The sequence below is a fragment of the Saccostrea cucullata genome, unplaced genomic scaffold (genome assembly GCF_032062105.1).
Source record: "Saccostrea cucullata isolate Sc308-1 unplaced genomic scaffold, CSIRO_AGI_Scuc_v1 ctg1049, whole genome shotgun sequence".
NCBI lineage: Eukaryota > Metazoa > Mollusca > Bivalvia > Ostreida > Ostreidae > Saccostrea > Saccostrea cuccullata.
In genome coordinates, this window is record NW_026934181.1 from 25,241 (window position 1) to 45,805 (window position 20,565).

The 20,565-nt window shown below is 34.8% G+C and overlaps 1 protein-coding gene across 1 annotated transcript; it reads left to right on the forward strand.

The window, feature by feature from the left end:
- The first annotated feature begins 6,263 nt into the window (after positions 1–6,263).
- On the forward strand, positions 6,264–12,194 carry LOC134240080 (uncharacterized). Its single transcript, XM_062722188.1, has 4 exons — positions 6,264–6,267; positions 6,663–6,937; positions 10,554–10,691; positions 11,200–12,194. The coding sequence occupies exons 1-4, from the start codon at positions 6,264–6,266 to the stop codon at positions 11,437–11,439; spliced, it is 657 nt and encodes a 218-aa protein (XP_062578172.1). The 3' UTR covers positions 11,440–12,194.
- The last annotated feature ends 8,371 nt before the right edge of the window (positions 12,195–20,565 follow it).

Genomic DNA, 20,565 nt, shown 5'->3' on the forward strand with positions numbered 1-20,565 from the left:
TTGATTGTACTGTATTACTTTTAATTACAATAAGCCCTAACTATTTTTTTTTCAAATTACTTGAAACACTGAGTTTTTAGAACAATAATCAGGCATTAAGCAATTTTAAAAGTATTTATGTAAAGGGGGAGGGCATAGCAAGTAAAAATAAAAAAAAAATATCAAAAACTTTGACAAGCATAAGTCTGATTGGAGACAGACATTGTACATGTATTTTCAACAGAAAAAATGAATACAATATCATGGAGTGATTCTGTTACTGCAACGGAAAGTGCACGGAGGTGGTGACTGTATTATAAAACTAAGATGTAAAGAATTCTGAATATCCTCACCCCCTCCAATGTTATAAAAGTGCCTGATAACATCGTCATTGAAAGAAATGAAAAATCATTTTATCCAATGAGAGAAAGATTTTCTACAAACGATAGAGGCACTAAAAATGTCCGCAAAGGCGGATCCAGTGCCGGCGCGCCGCGTGCCCCCCCCCCACCCCACCCCGTTTGCCGTTTGAAATTTTTCTACATAAAATTTATATGTCCATTATCCTAAAATCAATGAAAAGCATCTCTTATTTATAAGGACTTGTCAGCCCCTCAAAAGGACCATGTATTAGACCCACATGGGGCTTCAGTTCAGCCACCAGACCTCCTCTGCCTTATACTGCACTCCCCCCCCCCCCATTTACGAAATTCTTGGATCCGCTACTGGTCCGTACGTTGCATATTTTATTTTCTGTCAACGCAATGCATGCTACATGGAAATAGCGTTTACTACTCACTGGGACCGAATTTTTGAAAAGTTTTGATAAATCAAGATTTACATAAAATGACGACCGATATAAATGCAGGAACAGAATTTTAATCAATTGGAAGAAGGGGGGGGGGGTTCCGAACATAACCATTTACTGTTGAAATTGTTCACTGAAAGGACATCCCTTGTATCTTGAAGTATACATGTATTCATGCATTCAAATTGGCATGGTTATATTAACGAAATTTGTTTGTGTGAAAAGTTTGAACCAAAAAAATGGCATTATGTTTGTAGTCATTTTTTAGCTACTCTCTCTCTCTCTCTCTCTCTCTCTCTCTCTTTTTATGGGGGGGGGTTGTATTGTAAAAAAAAAAAATCTGGCTGCCCGCTTATATTTTATAGCGATATTACGTTCCTGTTTATCGATGCTGAAAATGCAAAGTGAATTTTGATTTTTAATATTTGTTTACTTCCTCAATTATTTCGTTGATATTTCCCCCCATTTCTAAAAATCGGGCGTATGAAAAACAATCGTCTTTTTTCATGTTATTAGATTTTTTTAAAAAAGTGGAGAAAAGCTAGAAAAGAAAGATAGAACGGTAAAAAAAATATTCTTAAGCAGTTTAATCATCATGTATAATAATTATTTACCAATTTCTATGTTCTATAATATACATGTAATCGGCGTCAATATAAAATTTTGAATTTTATTTACCGATTCAATAAATCAGTAAATAAACAAGCTGTTTGCACAAAGCTTGTTAATGATGGACCTTATGTTTTTTTGCCTGAACTAAAATACTAAATGCATTTGATTGAATTTTGTACTTGGAGTTGTATATAGCGTAACGTAATACTGAGCTGTCTGGAGCTTGAGACTGTAAATGAAAAAGTGTGACGTCATAATCACATTGTATTTATATAGTGGATGACGTCACAATGCATAGGTAAGTCCAACCTATTTTTTGCACACGACCCTAATTTTTTTGCACACGGTCCTTACAGTATAGTGTAAACACCGTATTTAGGGCTATGTACTGAATTGAAACCCACCTATCCCCTAGGGTTAGGGTTAGGGGTTAGGGTTAGGGTTGTACTGAGTTGACCCCCCTATCCCCCAGACCCCCCAACCTACACTCCCTTGACCCCCCCATCCCCCCAGACCCCCAACCTACACTCCCTTGACCCCTCTATCCCCCCACAGACCCAAAAGTGCACTCCCTTGACCCCCTTATCCTCCCAACCAATCAAAATACACCATGTTTTGACCTCATTTGCATAAAAAGTGCACTCAGTTGACCCAGCCATCTAGCCTGCTTCAGGCTAGGGACACTTCTGGCTAGACCAATTCCGCTTCCGCTAGGCCACTTCCGCTTCCGCTAGACCACTAAGGGTCCAGCTTGACCACTTCCGCTTCCGGCTAGGCTATTTCCGCCCACTTCCGGTTAGGTCACTTCCTGTTATGACGTCACTTCCGGGCTATCTAGGAGGCTTATACTACTATCAAAGGGCAGATCCCTCGAACTCAATTAACTACCTTGGTATTGGAAATCTTTTAATGAGAAATGTTTAGAGCTTCCTTATTTTTTAATACAATGAATGATTTATTTGGTCTAATTATAATACATATATTTTAAATTTATTACTGAATCTAGGTAGTACAACTGCCGAGGTCAAGAAGTTCTTTTTATGACAAGTGTTTTCAATCCATGAGTACCAACATTTTTAGACATTACTCGTAGAATTTGACCTTCATTTGGAAAACATTTTTACAAAGGTGACATCTTTTGAATAGGTTCTGCAAAGTAAAAAACCTTTTACATTGTACCTCTTGATCTTGACCTTTGAGTTTGAAAAAAAAATTAACCTTGCCTAAATCTTTAGAACAGTTAATTGATGCTTTACATACAGGCACCTGACTTTGCTTATTTTTTTTAATTATTAGGTAGGGAATATATATTTTTTATCAAAAGAAAAATAAATAAGGCCAGTTGCCTAGCTTTGCTTTCACATTGATCATATAACCTTGCCTAAATCTTTAGAGAGTTAATTGATGCTTTACATACAGGCACCTGACTTTGCTTATTTTTTTTAATTATTAGGTAGGGAATATATATTTTTTTATCAACAGAAAAATAAATAAGGCCAGTTGCCTAGCTGTGCTTTCACATTGATCATGTTTTCCATTTGAGAAGAACTTTCCTTCGGTACCAATAATTTTTTAATTACTTTAATACCTTGAACTTGGGAATATATATTTTTTTAGTCACGAAAACTTAAAAGGCCAGTTGCCTAGCTGTGCTTTCACATTGATCATATGAAATTCTTTGACAGGAAAAAAAAAAAAATTTTTTAATTAAAAAAAAACCCTTAAGTTAAAAGTGAGGGGGCCCAAACTCGAAAATCCTATTTCGTGGGGGGGGGGGGGGGGGGATAGTAGACAACTTTTTTTCAAAGGCAAGTTACTTTCAATTCCAATTTTTTGACCCGCATTATACAACTATCAACAGAAATGCTTACTCAGTTGTTGAACATAGAAAAAATGCCATAAAATGAGGTTTCATATTATTTCAAAATACCTGTTCTTCATTAAAAAGTGGGGGGGGGCACGGACATACTCTTGCCCCCCCCCCCAGATCTGAAAGTGGGGGGGGGGGGCTAGTGCCCCCGCTGCCCCCCCCCCCCCCTGTGACTACGCCTATGTATGATGTACTAAGTTATCAAAAACTAACCCCCATATCGCCATAACTTTTTACTCAGAAGGGGGGGGGCAATTATTTTATCATGATTTAATTCTACTTCTTGATCTTAGAGTTTGAAATATATTTGAATCTCTTATCTTTTATTATTTAATCTTGGTATATATAAAGAGCTGTCATCAGTTGAATCAGTGTTTCACAAACACATCAGTCTTGTTTTAAGATGTCCCATTTGAATTAAAACCTGTACACTTTTTAAGTCAAATTTGCATCGGGTTCAAGATTGAAAAAATATTAGTTTAATACAACTAATACAAATAATATTGGCGTCAAATTAAAAAAACCTCGGAGTAGGCAGTTGTACACTGAATATTGCTGAGTATGCTGAGATTTGATGCAAAATGTAGCGCCCATAATATTCGACAAACACTACTGACAGCCGTGACACGAAAAATTAGGTAAGCTATATCCATTATGTTCTGTTTTCTGTTATCTTTGAAAAAATTATGTGTAAAGATGGACAGGAAAAGGATACAAGAACATAAAGAATCAGTAACCCTTTTTAATTTTATTTATAAAACTGAGAGCCTTTTTATTGTTCTATTTGTGCAAATGTATGACAATCATCGACTTATTCTAGTCAGAAATAATAACATACTCTGTACATGTACATTACATTATGTAATTGTTATGAGTGAGAGGGAGCCAGTCAAAGCGTTCTCAATTAAAACCGTCCCGGTCAAAGCGTTCCCTGATTTTGGTCAAAGCGTACCATGATTTTGGTCAAAATGTCCCCAGATTTTGGTCAAAGCGCCCCCTGACATATTTTATAGAAATATGATACTACGAAACCGCCCCCTGATTTTGGTCAAAGCGTCCCTTGATTTTGATCAAAGCGTCCCCTGACATATTTTTATAGTAAAACGAAGTTTCCAAAGCGCCCCCAAATATTGGTCAAAGCGCCCCCTGATTTTGGTCAAAGCGCCCCCTGACATATTATTATAGAAAGCTAAGTTTCCAAACCACCCCCAAATATTGGTCAAAGCGCCCCCTGACATATATTTTTATAGAAAGCGAAGTTTCCGAATTGTCCCAATTATTGGTCAATGCGATCCCAAATTTTGGTCAAAGCGCCCCCCGATATATTTTGGTCAAAGCATATACCATGATTTTGGTCAAAGCGTCCCCTTACATATTGGTATAGAAAAGCGAAGTTTAAAAAGCGCCCCCAAATATTGGTCAATTTAGCGCCCCCTGATTTTGGTCAAAGTGCCCCCAGACATCCCCAGGGGTAGGGTGGGGCCACAATGGGGAATCAACGTTTTACATAGAAATATATAGGAAAAATCTTTAAAAATCTTCTTCTCAAGAACCACTGGACCAGAAAAGCTGAAACTTATGTGGAAGCACCCTGGGGTAGTGTAGATTCTAAATTGTTCAAATCATGACCCCTGGTGGTAAGGCGGGGCCACAATGGAGAATCAATGTTTTACATTGAAATATAATATAGGAAAAATCTTTGAAAATCTTCTTCTCAAGAACCACTGGACCAGAAAAGCTGAAACTTATGTGGAAGCACCCTGGGGTAGTGTAGATTCTAAATTGTTCAAATCATGACCCCTGGTGGTAGGGCGGGGCCACAATGGAGAATCAATGTTTTACATTGAAATATATAGGAAAAATCTTTGAAAATCTTCTTCTCAAGAACCACTGGACCAGAAAAGCTGAAACTTATGACCCCCCGGGGGTAGGGCGGAGCCACAATGGGGAATCAAAGTTTTATATAGAAATATATAAAAAAAAATCTTTAATAATCTTCTTCTCAAGAACCACTAGGCCAATAAAGCTGAAACTTAGGTGGAAGCACCCTGGGGTAGTGTAGATTCTAAATTGTTCCAATCATGACCCCCGGAGGTAGGGCGGGGCCACAATGGGGAATCAAAGTTTTATATAGAAATATATAGGAAAAATCTTTGAAAATCTTCCCCTCAAAGAACCACTGGGCCAGAAAAGCTGAAACTATGTTGAAGCATCCTGGGGAAATGTAGATTTCAAATTGTTTAAATTGTGATCATTGTGCTAGGGTGGGGTCACAATATGTATTACAAGGGGGAAATGTGGTAAACAACTGAATGGTCAAAGATTCTCAGGTGAGCGATGTGGCCCATGGGCCTCTTGTTAAAAATATGCATTACAAAACATGGAATTAATTTTTCTAAGACTAATTATAGATCCTAGATTTTTAAAAAAAATCTTAAACTCAAGTGTAGTGCTGAAAATTACCTTAATTTTGCTTGAAATACAAGTTTTCACTGTAGTAGATACTGTCTGAATAGGTAAGTTATAGTCTAGTGATGGGAATCGGTAAAATTTTCATAATTGATGATTTGGTTACTCTAAGTAAGGCCTAAAATAAAAATAAGTTTGTTTGCAGTTGCCTACCGATCCACTGAAAATGCACCAGACTCAAACTTTTTTTAAGCCATTTTGTAATGTGTTTTTTTTGTTCTTTTTTTCAAATTTTCAGAATATTGAAACTGTTTCATTTTCAAATTTTGACTTTTGTTTTTATCAATCAGTGGTTTATAATAAGAGTTGGGATTATTTAGGTCTATGAAAACTTTTTTTATTTGTTATTCAACAAAAATTCAAATTTTTTTTTCAAAAATAAAAAAAAATGTCTACCTACCCACCCGTCTTAAATTTATAGGTCGGCAACTGCAAACAAAGAATATTTTAAGCTTGGCCTAACTAATTATTGATTATAATCAGTCATGTAAAAAGTATATCAATTTAAACTAGTAAATGGTAAGAATGGGTAAATGACAACTTTCTGTGGTGATCCAGCTGGTCCTTTGTTCATTTTATAGAACCAAAAGTACGCCCATGCCCAGAAACATGCTTTGTTATACGGGTAGAAATACAAGAGTTTGTTTATCTGCACCGTGACATTACACAAATAAGTCAAAAGCAATGCTATAGATGGAAAATTAGTGTTAAAAATTACTATGCTTGTAAAATAAAATAATAAACTGATTAATCAGAATTTTAAAAATGCAATCGATTGCTTGGATTATGTCAGCAATTGACTGATTTTCGATTATAATCGATGATTGGAACACCACTAAGTTATACTCATAAAAAGTAACTTTGCTATAAATATATTCATAATAAATTGCATTAAAATAAGATTTGACATATTATATTTAACAGACAAGCAGAAGGTTATTGTGAGCCACAAGATAAAGGTGAAGCAAACAAGATCGATGCAAGTGATGGCATGGCTCCACTCATATGCAGACAATTACGGTGAAAAGATACCGAACACATCACAGATCCATCTCCCCCCATGCTCCATGAAGCAGCAAGTGTACAAGACCATGGTGGAGGAGACCGGGGGTGATGTTGACCAACCAGTTTCACATTTCTTACGATTATGGAGAGATGAAGCGCCACACATTGCAATTCCGAAGTTACAATTGTGTATGGTAATGAATTAAGATCAATTATAGCGTTAAGATATAAGTTCACATAACATGTCGTTGCACAAACACACAAATTGCGATGGCGTGTTAGATGTTAGCGCAAGGGCGTGTTTTTCTGAATGTAAATATATATGTGTTAAAATTCCAGCAATACTTATATCGATCTGTATACTTTTTACTCTAATACAACCAGGCAACTTTTAAATGATTATTTTCATTGCTTATCTTATTTATAATTAACAGAGCAGCAGATTTTCAAATAATTTCACTGAAATCAAGATCCTTCTAGATGGAGGATGTAAAGTAAAGTTCTGTATACTTTTTTTTCTTCAAAATCTTATCATTTGGGTCTTATTTTTCGGCTATACGTGCCTCTTGACACAATTATGTAAAACAATCCTATAAATTTCAATTTGTTGAATATGTTCAATCATGTTTGAAATTGTTAATAATTTGCAGAACAGCCATTTTTCTTAGTGCAACACCTGCGTTGATCAAGATAAAACTTGGAGAAACAAAAGATCCACATAGGAGGAAATTTTTACAAGAAAAAAGAGCCAGGCACATACGTGAACAAAAGTATGATTTCATAATTGTGAAGTAAACGTATTCTATGTGTTACAAGCTGAGGAGTCCGAATAACATTACGAAAAAAACTAGAGGTATGAGCAATGAGCTCACTAAATGATACCCCCCGGCTCCCATAATGTCCATGTTTTGCTTAATGTTTTACAGTAATATGTAAAGAGGAATAACTCGTCATATCAAATGTAATCCAGAAGCTTCTATATGTGATGCCATAGGTAAGCAGATAATGGCAATGTCCATGTTTTGCTATGGGAAACCTAAAATACGTGTTGAATAAAAAAGTAAAATAGGAGGTGCACAATGGCAATATGTTATAAAGATTCTCTGAAAGTTTCATTAAATTTCACCCTGTGGTATAAGAGGAGTTGCAGATAAGAGATGGGTACCCAAAAGCGTAACAAATGGAAGAGCGCATGGACGGATGGACGGACAGAAATACCGATTACTATATACCCTCCTGCTTTTCAAGTGGGGGGTATAATAATAGGGTACACCTTCATGTATGCCAAAATTCATATATTCTTAATTACAACCTCTATGATCCAAAGATCTAAATATATAGATGTAAATGTAACATATTCCTAAAATTCTCCAACACTTTAAATATGGATGAATCAATTTTGATAATTAAATGCACTAAAAGCATGTGCCATTCTATCATGTTAATTTTTGTGCGCTTGTATGTGGAGGTATTTTATTTTCACCCTGTCCATCCGTCTGTCTTTGACTTGTCCGTCAGTCTGTTTGTTTGTCCGCAAAACTTAAACCTTGCTCATAACTTGAAAACATAATGTTTTCTAATAAACAGCAATATTTACACTTCACAAAGGTTTTCAAAGGTTTATTCCTTGTGACAAGACCTTCCTACAAGTACCAACAGTTTTGCCCTTTTGACCTTGACCTTGACATGCATTTTAGAAAAGTTATCCCTGACCCTCATCATAGGCTACCACAGGGTGCATTAATGTTACAAAAATACAATTTTTTATTTGTTAACTTTTTTCGCTGATTAAATTTTACTTGTGTAATTTATTAATTAAGTATATAACTCCAATCTTAAAAAGTTCTCTGGAAAATAGACATCTTTTTTATTTGTTAACTTTTTTCTTTGATTAAATTTTAATTTGATTGTTGTAATTTATTAATCGTTTTTATTTCAGCCTCGAACGACAGAAGTATTATAAACACCGGCATAAGGCAAAATTTCACCTAGAGATATACCTATCAATTATAATAGACGTGATGGACCAAAGTAAGACCCAGATCCCACACTTTCTGCATGCCAGTAAATTCACCTCTGCTTTTTGGAGGTTGCGTGTGCACTTATTGGGGGTGATAGTACACGGGATTGGGGTATATGGCTTTTTCAATTTATTTGAATACAGCCACTCCACCAATCTTACATAATCTGTTTTACTGAGTGTGTTTTACATGCTCAGGGAGTCTCGTCCAGATGTGCTTTACCTTCAGATATTTACATTTGCAAATGTTTTCCTTTATATAACACTACTGAAGGCAAGCGTTTTTATAACTGTGTAAATACAGGTACGGGGTCAAGAGGTTATAGATGTGCGTTTGGATAAACGTTCGACGTAATTTCTCTGTGACGTCATAAAGGGTCGACGCGCGTTATTAGATTACATACATGCCGTTGGGTTTGAAAAATTAACGCATTTCACACGTTAAAAGTAACAACCAGGCAAATATAAAGTATGAATAAGTCACAAATGTAAATAGAAGTAATAAGGTATCATTTTTTGAGTTTTATTGAGATGTAAAATGGGTTGGCACATGATCAAATCTTCCATAAAGCCCTTTGGGCTTTATGGGATTTGATCACGTGACCAACCCGTTTTACATCTCAATAAAACTCAAAAAATGATACCTTATTTCTTAAATGGAAAATTGCGCCGGAGAAAACAAGAACAGGTTAGGATTTGCAACACAAGAACAGGTTAGGATTTGCAACATTGTTTTGACCAATTAAAAACTTATTTTAGCTTTAATGACAAATGATACAGACAGAAAATAATGATAATGTATTGGTATATTTTGATGAGCGGGTCCTCTCTCCATTGTTATTAAAGAATGAATTTAATAGCTACTCATTTTATATGGTATAAACTGGATTGTAACGTTTACACTCAATTATGAACAGCGAAACAGTTCTAAAAATGCGTAAACTGTTCCAACCCAGTTTATACAATTTTGTAAAGGCACCAATTTATTTATCATAACTATAGTAATACAATTAGCATGCTTACTTTGCTTATTAAATATCTAGAGGTAGATCAGAGTAAAAAGAAGAGAAAATGCACATTCACTTTATAAGCACCAGTTGCGCATTTGATTGAATAAAACTGCAGAATTTAGCGAGAAAATAATGACGCATGTGCAGAAGGGGGGGGGGGGGTTAGTCAATGCCTGGCGTCAAAAATTGACTAACCCCCTCAGATACAACTGTTACAGTAAAAGACCAGATACTCTACATAACAGTCATTTAACCCTAGAAATAATAATTATGGTCAATAAAAACAATATAAATATTAAAATGAAAAACAATAAAAACATGAATGAATAAAAATAAACCAAAATTTAATCATTTAAGCTTCTTATATACACACTTACCCATTTAGACAGTTTCTACCACAGTACAGTGAAACTTATATTTCAAGCAAAATTAAGTTAATTTTCAGCACCACGCTTGATTTTAGATTTTTTTGGAAAATCTAGGATCTATAATTAGTCTAAGAAAAATTAATTCCCTCGTACATGTACATGTGGCAAGAACTTTCTGGTGAATTTTTAAATTTTTGTATGTCAAGTTTATGTGTCAGGACCTTTCTGAATTTTATTTAATTTTTGATGTAATGACCTTGACCTAGTTATAATGATCTTGATGTTTATCCCCAACCTATGAGGTAGAGCAAAGAACTACATTTTCTGAATTTACTTGTTATTTCATGAATCTGATTTGATATTATAGATTCTTCTACACTCTCACCACATAATGTCCCATCATCAGCTGTGAAATCCTGAACACCGACCCAAAGAGAAAAAGAACCGACAGAAACGGGGACACAGAAACTTGATATCATCAGCATTGCCGTCAGCAACTTTATTGAGAAAGACCCCGACCCAGAATTCTCTGTGTGTAAGGATTAAAGAGGTAGGGGTTTAGAACTGATTTTTTACTGAACATTGTTTAATACATTCATATGTATTTATATTCATTCATTTCTTTGCATTCTCTTCACATCTACCCTTAGTACATATATGTACTTCTGAAGCCTTATTTTAATTGCAGATTTTTATAAAATTTATATAATAAGAGTTTATTTCATTCAGCCTACAGTTATAGTAAATAATTGTAAACCATTTCAACAGTTGGGTAATTTTATTGACAGGATACATGTAGTACTAGTACTGGACATGTATTTTTGGCAGTGTGTTTTTAATAGATTAGAATTAGATATTTATTTTATTAATTTATTAACGTAAATTCCTGTAGAAATATCTTAGATGGGTCTACTTTATGTTCACTTTTTGCTATATTTTTGGGGGAAAGTTAAAACTGCAAAATTTCATTAGCCAGAAAATATATGAAAACAAATCCTTCAGTGTCAAACTTTTTGAAAGTCAGAGGAAACTTTCACTCCCTGTTCTCTGTTTTGTAGATTGATTGTGCAATACAGTTTTTACTGGGCGTGATGCAAGAGGAGCAGAAGAAATACAACAAATACGCAGACCAGTTTCAGAGGATCTCGGAGACAATCTCAATTCTTAACCGGGTCAAGAACAGCATGCAGAAACTGGTCCCCAAGATGGAGTGCTTGAACCAGATGCTGCCACCGAAGGACCAACTGGAACCGCTGAGTCTGAAGAGTCAGTTGTTAGAACCAGATGTTACCACCTGAGGACCAACTGGAACCACTGAGTCTGAGGAGCCAGAATGGGATCCGGATGAAGAGCAGGGGGGCCAGTAAAATGTAGAACTTGTTTAAATGTATCTGGTCACTTTTATTTGTATGTAAACTAATTTTGTAAATGCACTTAATTTTAAGTTTTCAATTGTGTTCATTTAAATTTTTATACCTGTCATACCGAATTTCAAGCTAACACTTGGATATTTGATAGCCATTTGTTGTTGAGAACTTGGATAATTAACAGTGTTTTCATAAGTCTAGAACTTCCTTGGACTTCCTTTTTAAAAAAAATTCAAATAATTCTCTTTTTCAAATTACTGCAAAAAAAGTTGTGTCTATAGTCTAACTGTATCTAGATTACATGAACACTTATCTTTGAGATGTACTACATTGTACATGTATGCAGTATTGCTGTGTGATATCTCTCCCTACTTTTATGAAGTAAACTTATATTAGGTATGGTGACTATTGACCAGTTATTCGAAAGAGTTATTGCCCTTAGACCATGAAAAATTTCTCAATTTTTTCTTTCTTTGTTGACCTGGTAGTATGCATTGGGTTAATTTGTATTATATATATTTCAAATTTAAGGACAGGTGACACAAACAAATGGATGTATGGACTAGCTGATATTTATTTAACATTGTAATTTGTTTGTGAATAATGTAAAATATTGAATTTCTAAAATCATAAGGTGTTTTCAAAATTATTAACTTTCTATGATTTGTTCAAAATGTTACCTTTTTTGCCATCATCCTTATAAATATTTACTTTTAGCACTAATATGACATCATTATGAAACTTTTAAATGAAAAAAGTACAAATTTTTGCTGTTATTTTTTAGGAAAAAAAAAGTTTGTATCTTATGTCTTTTTATAAATCAGTGTTCAAGAGAGTTATTGCCCTTTAACTGTGGAAATTTCTAATTTTTTTGCATGGTACTGATAAACTAAAAAAGATTTTTAATTAATTATTATCTTCATTAATTCATTTAGACCATATTTTTTATATACATGTCAGTTTTATATAACTTTTATCAAATGAATTTAGAATGTTGGTTCAATAAATTATATTTTAGGAGTTCATTGACCCTTTTTATTGCTAAATCAATAAAATAAAAACAACAAATCACCTTATCATTTTCTTAGGTTTTGTGGAAATTTTTGGAAAAAAAAAATGCCTCCTTCCCTCATCATATTTCTTGAAGAAAGGCCTGAGAACCAATTGCAAGGAATTAATTTTACATGTCCTTAATGTAGTGTTTTACTGGTAAATATTACTATTTGTTCAGACATTACTCTTGTAAATTTGATTTGGGAAATATATAGATTCATTAATTATGGTAAAAAAAACTTTTTTAAATGATAAAAATCAAGGAATCTTCATTGGTTTCTGTTCAAATAATCAGATTAAATCAATTTATGAATATTTGTACATGCATCTATAAAGTTTTTTAATACTCAACTTTCAAATTTGTATGTTTTGATTTTATTGATATTAAAATATTCAGTACACATACAGTGTATTGCTCTATATTATAATGATGGGTCGCCCCCAGTTGAAGAGTGTCTGCTTCATAGAGTCAAGGAGTGAGGTTCAGATCTCACTGTGGGACATGGAGAATCGAGACCGACCCTTTTGAGGCCAAATAAAGGGAGGTACTGTGTGGCAGTGGACGCTGGCACGAGAAATCTGTCACTGCTCATTTAATGGCCCCAAGTGTTGAATAGAGGTCAAAGTTTGCAGCTCTCCATTGTCAAGTGGTGCAGGTCCCATTTCCAAGTAACAACGTCTTATTTTGACCAAACTTGCATGCATGATACATCTAAGTATATAATGCACACTAATGAACTTGCTTCAGCTGGATCTGACCTACGTTAATACATTTTCTTGATGAGTTTTTGGTGCAGGTCTCAGATTTTCAAATAATGATAAGTCCTATGTAGACCAAACTTGCTGGGATGATACATCTATGGATTCATATTAACAAGATTGCTTCAGATGCTGGATCTGACCTACATTTTCTGCATGAGTGAACAGGTTAATGTTTTTGATGCATATGTTTAATTTTGATAAGTAATAAGTCCTATGTAGACCAAAATTGCAAGGAGATACTTCAAAGGATGGCATACTTCCAGGCTTGCTTCAGATGCTGGATCTGACCTTCATTTTCTGCATGAGTGAACAGGTTAATGTATTGGTGCAGGTCTTATTTCCAAGTAACGATAAGTCCTTTGTTTACCTAACATTATCTTGATGGATGATACATCTAAGGATGCATTATATCAGGCCTGCTTCAGATGATTATTGCTTTGTTAAAGCGAGCTTTGTCAATTGTCTCTTGGGTAAAGGGGATTCAAGTTTGCTTATTAAAATTTTGTTTGTTTTTTTCAAATTTAAAGATGATAGTTACAGTCAAACCTCATTATCTCGATCTTGATGATATCCAAGGAATTAAGAAATATGTGGTATGGTCAGAAGTTGCCACTGACTTTGACATTTCCGTGGTATTCGACATATCCATGTAAGATACATGTACCAAAGTTCAACTGTATGTTGTGATAATTGTGATGTGTGATTTTAAAATCTCAAGAACTAGTGTGGACCAGAAGAATTAAACTTATGTGGAAGCTTCCTGATAAAGTGTAGATTCTAAATTCTAAATTGTTCAAAATCATAATGTAGGGTGGAGCTACACTATATCAGAAAAATGATTTTAAAATTTTTTTCATGATGAACAAGACCCTGATCACCAATATTAAGATGCATTCCTCAAAGCTAAACATGATTAGTAAAAGAACAATTGAAAATCCTTGGCTGACTCGGCTATACTCGCTTCAAACCTTGGATGTGATAGGTGGAGGCCAATACACATCATGCAGTTCAATTCATTTTTCCACCAGAAACTGCATGTCATTCATTTTATACATGTATTTCACTCCTTAACTTCTTCAGATATGTCTTAACGAAATCGAAGTGTAATACCTAGGTCACATTTAAGCCAATGGTTGAACGACCAAATTTTCCTCTATCGTCGGCTGAAAAACTTGATCACCCGACAGTACGTAGTCTCGATATCGGGCAATGCGGAGCAGTCACATTAATTCCTAAGAACAGTCTGGTCGACGGTCCATTTGTTATTGGTTCTTCATTGTACACTGTATACAACTTTTAATTACAACCATCTTTGAAAGCAAGAACAATATAAGTGTTAGGGGTACCACAAAAGTATAACACTTGAATGAAATTCAAATAAGATCACATGCCTGACTCAGCAAGATGGTAGAACACCTATGACGTCCGAGGTTAGTGTGTGAGGTATGAGCCACCCAAGAAGATGGGAGTGGTTAAAGGAATATGTCCGCCATATTCGATAGGCCTCCCTATATATCTGAGGACCCCTTTATATAAAGCAGCTCACTTAGTCACTCTTCAGTGTAATCAATTGTCACTGGTACATGCTATACAGTATTCCAAGCAACAGAAAATATCTTTAACTGTGTACTTTTTCTAATGCAGGAGAGTAAAAACCAAAGAGACTTACAAACAGTTGTACAGGTCAGTGCAGTATACAAACAAACACAATTATATGTAATTGCAATAAAATGTTAAACAAAGGTAATGCAAGATAACCAGGAGGAACAGAGGTCGCCATTCCACACCGATACCCTTGACAATAAGGCATGTAATAAATGCAAAGAGTATACCCTGGTGTTGATATTATCCATGGATAGTAAAATCGACAATGGCATTATGCCTTAATTTATGAGTCGTGTTCAGCTTTAAAATATATATATTTCCATTTCGAATTTTTTTCTCTGTGATAACTTTTTGAAAGTTGGAAGAGTTTATTTCTTGATTATTCTGCCAGAATGTAAATTAGGCAGGTCCATATTTCAGGAGCTAATAAGGCCTAATATGCATGCAAATCTCATGCGCATCTGTCTCTGTGTGTGACGCTAAGGAAGCCAAACATGCATGTAAATCTCGTGCAGCTGCCTTTGTGTTTGACATCAGTGGGCGAGGACTGTTGAAATCAACATGGGAGTCCTTGTGTAACTTAAATCCATTAGTCTACATTTCTAAAGTCTAAATCTACAATTTTATTTCATTCGCCCCTTATGCAAATTATCCCATGTTTCCCACTATCGTTGATGTCCTGGCCATACTACACTAACTAGACAGTGATTCCTTAAGTGACCATAGTACAGATAGTTGACTAGAAAATGATAAACAGTCAGTGGTGAATTTTTTTTAAAAACTGTATTTAATAAGCATAAAATTGAATTGTCCTTCTTATTACTCTGGGGCCAAATTTGTATTGTATACCTAATATTATAACATTCCAGTTGAAAATGAAAGAAAATGACAGTCATCACATTGTCTCTTTTCAATAGTGTATACAAATGTACACTGATTAGGTGCCAATATATCCATTCAAGTTCCAAAAGTTTGGTTCCAAGAACTTGTACATTTTTTTTTAATTTGACCTATAGATCAATTTAAATATCTTTTGAAATTAATGGGTGGATTTATAATTCACATATTAATTATTATAAATTGTGTAAAATGATTCAAATTATGTTTTAAGAGAATATTATATCTAAATTATACATGACTGACTATTTTCAAACATACATTTTGATGAAATGCTGTGACAAGGGGAATAACTCTGGAATATTAAACATTTTAAGAATGTTATTTTGTTTGTCTGATGAGGCATATAAACAGAAAACAATTCCAATTTTTCTTCCCCCGCCCCCTTGGCTTTCACTGAAAGTGGGGGAAATTAATTTGGGTCCATTCTGTCTGACCGTCTGTCTGTAACACTTTCAATTCCATGCGATATCTCAAACAGATTTTAAGTTTTCACAATAAAATTTTACATCCCAAATTCCCAAGACCTAAAGAAGACCTTATTGATTTTGAGGTCAAAAGGTCAAGGTCTAGGTAATAAATATTTACATTCTGTTTGTGTGTAAAACTTTCATTTCTGAGCAATATCTGAAGAATCTAAATAACTTTTACAATGAACTTTTATAGCATAACTCCCTAAAGTCCTGCCCGCCCCTCTTAGATGTTTCCGGCTCCCCACATCCTCCTTTAGATTTACACATGCTCTTCTTTCTACCTTAAGGGGCAAACAAATGTTCTCTGGTTTAGCTTCTTTTTACTGAATGTTATTTGGACTGTATTAAATTTAATTTAAAAATTATACATTGATCAATAACACCTATTATTGACCAATAGTAGATTCATGTGAAATAAAAATTTTATAAATTAATGTGTTCTTTATTTTATTGCATTTTAACATTAATGAAATAAGGTACTGTAAAATCACATATTTACATGGGGTCAAATTTTCAATTTTAGTAGAAATGTATATTAAATTTTAGATTTGGTGGTGGTCATAAATTCGTAAATCAAACCTCCCCCCTCCCCACCCCATCCCCTTCCCGGAATAAGTGATTTCACAGTATCATTTCTTAACATCTATCTGGATATAAATGTTGGTTGGTTGGTCATGAGATAAAATGTCATAAAGCTTAATGAATTACTTATATAAATTTACATTTGTGACACATTTCTGCGTGATTACACGTATTACATGTATCTCTAACTTATATTATTGCAATGTTTTATTTTTCAATTCTTAGTGGCACAAGTTTATTCAATTGATTAAGCATGTCGACACGATAAAAACTCACTGAGATATAATTTGTCTAATGCTTATGGTGTTAGGAGCCTATATTTATACAGTGATAGACACACATTGCTTACATAGAGTTATATAAAAGAAACATATGCAAATGTAGATATTTTATGGAACACTGTTTCGCTCTGTAAGAGCTCATCAGGTCGCCTAGCAGACGACGACAGCGTCTTCTTTGGGCTCTTTTTCTCCATAACAGCATTCAGCGGTCATCCTGCCCAATATTATTTGTTGGTGGTGCAGCAGTCAAAATTTTCTCCTGGGATACAGCTTTCCTATAAGTTCTGGCCGAATCACAACTTTAAAATTCCTCTCCTTATTTCAAATACAGTCTTCTTACAAAGTGGTGTCCCTTACCAGTCTTTAGACAGACATACCTTTGGTTAGTCCCAACAACAAACAACTCACGGAGTTCTCTCTCCCACTATGTCCTGTTCCAATAGCCCAAAATCCAATCAAGGTGTGAAATCTCCATACTTTTAGTCCTATCTCATTAGAAAAAAACTCTTGACTCTGAATCCTGTCTCTGTAGATAAAACTCCTGACTCTTAATCCTGTCTCTGTAGATAAAACTCCTGACTCTAAATCCTGTCTCAGTAGATAAAACTCCTGACTCTAAATCCTGTCTCTGTAGATTAAAAACTCTTGACTTTAAATCCTGTCTATGTAGATAAAACTCCTGACTCTAAATCCTGTCTCTATAGATAAAACTCCAGACTCTAAATCCTGTCTCTGTACATAAAACTCTTGACTCTAAATCCTGTCTCTGTAGATAAACTCCTGACTCTAAATCCTGTCTCTGTAGATAAATCTCCTGACTCTAAATCCTGTCTCTGTAGATAAAACTCCCTATTTCTTAATCCTGTCTCTGTAGATGAAACTCTGTAGTTCTTAATCCTGTCTCTGTAGATAAAACTCCTGACTCTAAATCCTGTCTCTGTAGATAAATCTCTAGACTCAAAATCCTGTCTCTGTAGATAAATCTCCTGACTCTAAATCCTGTCTCTGTAGATAAATCTCCTGACTCTAAATCCTGTCTCTGTAGATAAATCTCCTGACTCTAAATCCTGTCTCTGTAGATAAAACTCCTGACTCTAAATCCTGTCTCTGTAGATAAATCTCCTGACTCTAAATCCTGTCTCTGTAGATAAATCTCCTGACTCTAAATCCTGTCTCTGCAGATAAAACTCCTGACTCTAAATCCTGTCTCTGTAGATAAAACTCCTGACTCTAAATCCTGTCTCTGTAGATAAATCTCCTGACTCTTAATCCTGTCTCTGTAGATAAATACTGACTCTATAACTCTAAATACTAACTTTGTAGCTCTAAATATTAACTCTGTAGCTCTAAATACTAACTCTGTAGCTGTAAATCATGTCTTTGTAGCTCTAAATACTGACTCTTCATCTCTAAATACTGACTCCGTAACTTAAATACTGACATTGTAACTTTAATGCATGTGTCTGTAACTCTAAATACTAACTCTGTAGCTCTTAATCTTGTCTCTGTAGCTCTAAATACTGACTCTGTAACTCTAATTAAATCATGTTTTTGTAGCTCTAAATCATGTCTCTGTAACTGTAAATCCTGAGTCTGTAGCTCTCAATCATAACTCTGTAGCTCTAGATACTACCTGTGTTACTCTAAATCCTGTTTTTGTAGCTCTTAACTGACGCTGCAACTCTAAATACTGACTCTGTAACTCTAAATCATATCTCTGTAATTCTAAATACTGACCCTGAAACTCCAAATCATGTCATTGTTACTCTAAATACGACTCTGTAGCTCTACATCTTCTCTCTGTAACTCTAAATACTGACTCTGTAGGTCTTAATCCTGTCTCTGTGAGTCTAAATTCTGTCTCTGTAGCTCTAAATCCTGACTCCTGACTCTGTAACTCTTAATCATGTCTCTGGCTCTAAAAACTGACTCTGTAACACTAAATGCTAACTCTGTAACTCTACATCCTGTCTCTGTAACTCTAAATCATATCTCTGTAACTCTACATCCTGTCTCTGTAACTCTAAATACTGACTCTGTTACTCTAAACATTGACTCTGTAGCTTTACATTCTGACTCTAAAACTCTAAATCATGTCTCTGTAACTCTAAATCCTGACTCTGTAGCTCTAAATACTGACTCTGTAACTCTAAATACTGACTCTATAACTCTAAATACTGACTCTATAACTCTAAATACTGACTCTATAACTCTAACTACTGACTCTGTAACTCTAAATACTGACTCTATAACTCTAAATCATGTCTCTATAACTATTTATACTGACTCTGTAGCTCTACATCATGTCTCTGTAACTCTAAATACTGACTCTGTAGCTCTATATCTAAATCATAACTCTGTACCTCTAAATACTGACTCTGTAACTCTAATCCTGAGTCTGTAAATCTACATCATGTCTCTGTAACTCTACATACTGACTCCAGAGCTATTATTACCAACTCTGTAACTCTAAATCCTGAGTCTGTAACTCTACATCATGCCTCTGTAACTCTTAATAATGACTCTGTAGCTCTAAACACTAACTCTGGAACTCTAAACATTAAGTCTAGCTCTGAATACTATTAACACTCTATATAATATCTCTGGAGATAAAACTCCTGATTCTATATCAAGTCTCTAAATAAAACTCCTGAATCTAAATCCTGTCTCTGTAGATAAAACTCCTGACTCTAAATCCTGTCTTAGTAGATAAAACTCCGGACTCTTAATCCTGTCTTAGTAGATAAAACTCCGGACTCCAAATCCTGTCTATGTAGATATAACACCTGATTCTAAATCCTGTCTCTGTAGATAAAACTCCTGACTCTAAATCCTGTCTCTGTAGATAAAACTCCTGACTCTAAATCCTGTCTCTGTAGATAAATCTCCTGACTCTAAATCCTGTCTCTGTAGATAAAACTCCTGACTCTAAATCCTGTCTCTGTAGATAAAACTCCTGACTCTAAATCCTGTCTCTGTAGATAAAACTCCTGACTCTAAATCCTGTCTCTGTAGATAAAACTCCTGACTCTAAATCCTGTCTCAGTAGATAAAACTCCTGATTCTATATCATGTCTCTAAATAAAACTCCGGACTCTAAATCCTGTCTTAGTAGATAAAACTCCGGACTCCAAATCCTGTCTATGTAGATATAACACCTGATTCTAAATCCTGTCTCTGTAGATAAAATTCCTGACTCTAAATCCTGTCTCTGTAGATAAAACTCCTGACTCTAAATCCTGTCTCAGTAGATAAATCTCCTGTCTCTAAATCCTGTCTCAGTAGATAAAACTCCTGACTCTAAATCCTGTCTCTGTAGATAAAACTCCTGACTCTAAATCCTGTCTCTGTTGATAAAACTCCTGACTCTAAATCCTGTCTCTGTAGATAAAACTCCTGACTCT

Bases quoted from the DNA above. Each gene is read 5' to 3' on its own strand.
- LOC134240080 (XM_062722188.1), top strand. The intron at 6,938-10,553 runs GTAATGAATTAA...CATCAGCTGTGA, and splicing joins CGAAGTTACAATTGTGTATG to AATCCTGAACACCGACCCAA. The intron at 10,692-11,199 runs GTAGGGGTTTAG...TCTGTTTTGTAG, and splicing joins TGTGTGTAAGGATTAAAGAG to ATTGATTGTGCAATACAGTT.